Genomic DNA, 6,297 nt, shown 5'->3' on the forward strand with positions numbered 1-6,297 from the left:
ACTAACTCTGATTTATAACCTCAAATGTCCGGAGCAACTGCATGACCCAGTGCCTTGGCTTAGCATGCTGTTGGGAGCGGTTTGCTGGTCAGCACACAGCAGTTCATGGTTTTTGCAGGGGTGCCCGTGCCCAGGTACAACAAGTAAGCAAGTTCAGCCCATCATGCTTCATCCCTTTGGGGTTAGACTGCTGTCAGCGCAGCTTTCCTGCACCATCACTGCTGTTTTTCTCCATGCCAACATGCAAACCATTTCAACAGAGGGGCTCAAGCAGTTCCCAGAAATTTCAGGGGCTGTGCCTTGCCAGGCAGACTTTCCCAATCAGGTTTTGCAGCAAAGGACTCCACAATACCCACCACCCCCCTTAATAAGACATTTCTGTTCATAATTTTTCTTGCAAAGCCAAATACAGCCCCAGTATGCTGTGGCAGGGGAATTTCAGCAGGACCACCGACCTGCGCCTGCCTCACTGGCACAGCCCCAACGGAGAGATCTGGGAGGGTGAGGCAAGAGTAGTAAGGAGTTACCCATCTGAGCCTGTCCCTCTGAAATACCTGCATGCCCCCTTACACTCTGTGTTGTGCACATCGGCATGTGCCTCTGCAGAAGGAAAAAAGTCTTTCAGTGAGTACGTGTGGGTCAATGAGAGCTCTGCCCTGGAAGGGCACTGACTCTGGCAGCCTAATTGCAGTCCCTGCAGATCATTTCCCACAGCACTAATTAGGGTTACCTTTTTCAGTGTGGCTGTGTTTTCATTCTTTCTCCCAGTGAGACTCCTGTGAAGGCCCCAGTACCTGGTGGATGCACCTACCTGTTGCACCAGATTTTACAGTGCGGTATTATCATGATTACACTGGGCTTAGGCCTTACAAATTCACCTGGGCTACAGTGCCAAACCTTTCCCAGCAAAGACCTTCAGAGTAGACTTGTCAGTTTATTGCTCATATTACAGCCAATATCCTACCATATTCAAATCATATTATTGAGCCTATTGTAAGTGAGTGATAATGAAGTTTTATGAATCACTAATTTTTGCTCGCTTGGATAAACTTACTCATCACAAAAGTGTACTTGGAGAAATCTCTAAGGAGGCATGCATCTCCACCATTTTCTCTCTCCTTGCAGCACAACCGTTCTTTCCTGCTAAGCCCTGAGCACGCTTGCTGCCGCGGCAGTCTCGCATTACCCATTTTGTCCCCAACGGTGGTTTTAGAGGCTCTTTACTGTGCTCTCCCTCAGCTGAAGCAGGGAAGCGTTTGGGCTGCTGTGCCGAGCATTAAAGACACCCAGGAGGAGGCAGCCACGCTCACCTGGAGACCAGGAGCTTCTCCTGTGTCTGGCGAGACACAGCAGGCTGTGTTTCAGGTATACGTCAGGGCCAGGGAGACCTGTGTCTTGCTTTTAGTGTTGCAGAGACTTTTCCCGAGCATGACCCATGGGACCTGCGTGTGGGGACACTGACTGACAGTGAGAACGCCCGGTGATTCAGCTGCATGTTGCATCAGCAGCCGGGGCCCGTGTTGGGTTAGGTCAGGTACCAGGTAGGTACCTGCCTTCCTGAGCTACTCCGTGCCCCGCTGGCAGCAGCACCGAGGGATTGGCAGCACCAGAGACACAGAGATGCAGAGAGCAGGAGGTGTCTGAGCCAGACCAGCGCAGTGGTCAGCTAATAAAGGTACCCTTCCCTATATCTTGAGGGGGAAAAAAAAAAAGCCCAAACCCACAGCTGTAGCCATATAAAGGGAAACACTGAATATTTTCAGTATTCAGAAGGGTGAGTGGCCCGTGGGATGCCACATATCAGCTAACAAATGCAAGCAGTCACTTGCAAGTGTGAAGCGTAACTAACACAAAAAGCTGAGTGCCATGTTCCTTTCGGAAGTGTTAGTGACTACTCTTTCATCAGCGGGTTGCTAAGATGCTGAATTTCCTGAGAAACGGCGAAATACACAGCTTTAAAATAAAGACAGCAGAGAACTCACGAATGTGTCTTAGTTCTTTTATTACAGTGAAAACCTACATGGTACTATCCTACTGAAAGAAGAAAAGCTGCAAGTAACTTTTCATCAGAAAGGAGTCAATCCAAGGTAAAAATCACCTAGAAATCATAGCTGTTGCAGACTATGAAGTCCGAGTTGGGACCTCCGGCTGTTGTTTCCTATTGGAGTAGGTCCAGAGATCGCAAGGGTCTTGATGGAAGTTTCTCCTTTAACAAGCTGGGAAAGTAAAGAGGAGAAGCAGATTAAGGGACATGTTTTCTCCACAAATTACACAAAATGCTGGGAAGTGTTTTGCCTAGATGCAGGACATCAAAAAGGCAAATTTTAGCAATTGCTTCCTCCCCTCCCCCCATCCGTACATGTGTTTCTTAATGATGATTCAGATCAGTAAAACCAAATTATGGTGAATCGTTTCCAGTACAAAATACACTGTGGGGTAGGTTGGAATTGGCTGAGGCTATCGGTTATCTACGTTAGATGTGCTGAAAGGTCAATCCTAATTAAAAAAACGGAAGTAGGGGATCAGAAATTTCTGTAAGTTTCATTTCACATTTCTAAAGCAAAGCCTTTTATCTCGTGTGATAAAGTAGATGTGAGTTTGGTAGCTGCACCTCTACCATTGCATTAGCTGAGGGCTTGAGCTCACACCTGAGCCCAGACTACCAGTGCAGCCACATTGCCCACAAGTCCCTGACACAGATGCATCGGCAACACCCACCCCTCTGTGCAAGATGATGGTCATTTTAGGGTTTAGCCACCTCTTTCCCACTCACGCTGGGGCTGAGGAAGCTCTGCACCCACACCGGGAAGGGGGGAGACCCCATCCTGCTCGCTCCCTTCCACCGCGCCGGGCTGGCACAGCTCGCCAAGCCCGGGCACAGCATGGACCCGCCAGGAGCTGTGGTGGGGACGCGGGGACGATGTCTCATGCAGGACGTTACCTTCCTCCACCATGTGGTGGTAGAAGCACCAGGGGACACCAGCGGGTTGTGCCATGAAGCAGCACCCCTTCCTTTTGCAGTCCGTAGCCGAGATGCCGGGGAAGCCGCAGTTTACCCTGGCATGGGGATTGTTGGGACATACTTTCTTAACTGCGTAAAGCAAAAACAAAGGAAGGTGGCTATGTTACTTTACACTCTGTTTACCTCGCGGCATAACTCACAAATAAAAGGCAGGCCGTGAAGGTGAGGTCAGTGAGCAGACATGACACCCATGATGACCTTCTCCGTACCAATTTCAGGCAGCAGGTTCACGCGACTGCTTACAATGCCTGTTAGGCAAAACTGAATGCCAATGGGTGAGGAATTGCTGCTGTCCCCCAGGGGCCAGAGGGGGAAAACTTCACCCCCAGAAGTGTCTGGTAGGCAGCAACCCAGCTTTACCTTTCCTAGATCCAGCAACGTGGTGAAAAGCCGTCTGTCTCCCATAATGGTACCACAGATACTGGCCTCGGACAGGGTATATTCATGACCTGACGCAATGCTAACCCCAGAGCAGCCTGGCTAATGCGGGGAGAGGAAAACTCAGCCTCCTCTGCATGCCAACTTGAGTAATGGAAAGGAGGTAGGTCATTTAGAAGGAAATCACAGCTCATCCAGGCAATTTAAAGTCAAATCACAGGTAAAGATGTTATACCTGCTGGCCTGAGTAATTCAGTTTTCGTCCCCAAAACAGTTCTGCTCAGAAAAGCAGTTCTATGAAAATGACACTGTAAGGTGCTGCAACTCGTTTTTCAAGACTTTCATGAAATGCAAACGGTGTTCAAAAGCAAACTTATTTTTCTGAGCCCTGTTGACCAATCTTGATTCATATCAAGTTCTTTTATTGGGTAACGTTGCCTTTGCACCATCAATTCCTTTCATTTCACCTGTGCAACTGCTGAGTTTGCCCTGAAGTTCTCCTAAGAAGGAGTCACATAGTCAGCCTAGCAAACGTAGCTTACGTTCAGCAGTTAGGTAAAATATACATTCAGTCCTTGAAGGACTGGGAGAGCAGCTCCTGCCCTCTCTGAGAATACAAAGGCAAAAAGTGGAAGCAGGACTTTCGAAGCTTTAGAAGGAAGAATCTAAAGGAGAAAAGGATTTCCCCTGGGATATTTTGAAGATTTCATTGAATGAAGACTGGGAGAAAAATGGGAGCGAAAAAAAGAACCACCAAATGCAATTATGCTAGGAAACAGACAGGAGAGGAAGGAAGTAGCAAGTATCAAAACAGGCTGGAGAAAAGAGCAAAAAACCTAGAAGTTACAGGATGCCTGTGGTCTTTTGTACAGGTGTCAGACGACTATAGAGGGATTCATCTACTGAGGACTTTGACATGCAGTGCTAAAGTCTTCCTCAGTCACACAGAAAACCCATTTAAATAAGCTCTGAAGATCCCTTGCTCTACTGATGAATAAGACCACAAATGGCAGTGAAATGTTCTTAAATAATCAGCATGGGTTATTTGACAACTAGAAGCCTGAAGGAAGTGGAAATATATTGTGTGAAAAGGATGAGACAAAAAACTGATGGGTAAGCAAGGTTTGACTTTGCATTTTACTACCAGTGGTCTTCTAATAGAGGTTTGTGCCCACTTCGCTGGCCTAAGAAGAAAAGCAGAGCTGCTCCCCAGCTGTACACATTTCTGCATAATCAACCACTAGGTAAATCAGTGTTTCTGGCAGAGATATTACCTTTCTTTGCCTTAGGAGCAAAGCACCAGGGGACGCCGGCGACTGAATCGCTGAAGCAGCACCCAGCTTTCTTGCACTCCTCTGCTGAGATTCCCGGGTAGCCGCAGTTCTTCCGCTCTCTGGGGGCCATTTTACACTGGCAACTTGCTGTTCAGGACAGAAGTAGCAAGTTACTGGGTGTCAGTTTGTACACTTGTTAGTAGCAGTGCATTTATCAGATGTCCACTGAGAACAAGGATCTTTTCCCTAGACTGTCCATCTTTGCATGTGTACCTTTTCTGTTGCTTGCTAAGACCAGAATTTGTGTGGTTTAAAAGGTGCTTTTAAACTCGCACCGATTTCAGTAAGGGTTGTACTCCACCCTTTGAGAATCTGTGGTCTCGCAGCCAAACCAGCCCAGCACAGTGGGGTCTGTCAAATAGACCATATCAAATAGTAAAACCCCATAACTTCAAATGTCGTGCTAGTAAATGTTTGTTGCTTTGCCCATCTCATGTGAAGAAAGAGTTGAGGGTCCAGTGGATATTCAAACAGGTGTAAAGATAAAAAATCTTTGGATTCTTGTCAGGTGACTATAAAAACACAGGATTACATGCAAATAATTGCAGCTATACTTGTAACTTCTTAAGTCTACTGCACAGTCATCTGCAAACAAAAAATTCTGGAGACGTCCCTAGGTGTCTGTCATTGAATTACTTGCTTTGCACTTCTTGTCTAAATGACTTGTCTTTTATTGAGGAGGCAGATAGAGTCCTTTAAAATTGTATTCAAATGGCAAAGTAGCATAAAATAAATGTCAGAACACTACTCAGACAAAGCTGGCTCCTGTTCCAATCCTGGTCCTGTTCTAGCAAGCTTGTGGGCATGTCTGTCCCTCTGCAGCAGGTTCCTGGTTATTCCACCAACACAAGAGTTCACCTGCAGTCTTTTTATATTTTGCCATAGATTTCTCTGAAAAATTTAAAAAGTCAACTCCAACTTTGGTAGTAGTACCAGAGCAAGACATTGGCTGTCTGACACATAAACTGGAGACATGCTCTTGCTGCAGTCACAGTCAGTACGATCAGGCCCACGTACATACCTGTGAAGGCAACAGCAGATGAATGTACTTACTTGGTAATTTCTTTCCCTCTGCGAAGGTGCTGAGGGATACGATGAGGATGACGGAGAGCGCACAGATCACTTTGAGATCCATTGCTCTTGGAAGGCAGGTGGAAGAGAGGTGCCGCTCTCCCTGGGAGCAGCTCGTTTTATACGCTCCTCGTGTTTGCCAGGTGAGGTCTGATAACATTGTTCCATCCGACACTTCACATAGAGGTTGGGTTTTCTTTTGTTTAATTAGGAAATGTTGCTGTGCGTATTCTGATATTCCTGAGGTAAATTTCTAGGCTCCCGTGAGCTATTGATCACGTATCTATTGCGTACCTATAGATACACATCTATTACATGATCCCATAATCTATTAAATGGATGCTGCTGGGTGCCTCTGGCAGCCCCAGCTGATTTCATTGCCTTTCAAGGATTTCAGGGCTCTGGGCTGCTTTAAATGGTTGCCACTACTGAAAAATATGTAGATATATTTCCTATCCAAGTGTATCTTTTCTGCCTCAATTTTTCCCTGGC

At 46.7% G+C, this 6,297-nt stretch overlaps 1 protein-coding gene across 1 annotated transcript; it reads right to left on the minus strand.

Moving 5' to 3' along the window:
• Positions 1-2,132: 2,132 nt before the first annotated feature.
• LOC115343901 (trefoil factor 1-like) lies at positions 2,133-5,869 on the minus strand. Its single transcript, XM_030020477.2, has 4 exons — positions 5,788-5,869; positions 4,675-4,821; positions 2,942-3,091; positions 2,133-2,216 (listed from the first exon to the last, which is right to left on the minus strand). Exons 1-4 carry the CDS (start codon positions 5,867-5,869, stop codon positions 2,209-2,211), a joined length of 387 nt encoding a protein of 128 aa, XP_029876337.1. The 3' UTR covers positions 2,133-2,208.
• Positions 5,870-6,297: the final 428 nt, after the last annotated feature.

Source organism: Aquila chrysaetos, chromosome 7 (genome assembly GCF_900496995.4).
Source record: "Aquila chrysaetos chrysaetos chromosome 7, bAquChr1.4, whole genome shotgun sequence".
Lineage (NCBI taxonomy): Eukaryota > Metazoa > Chordata > Aves > Accipitriformes > Accipitridae > Aquila > Aquila chrysaetos.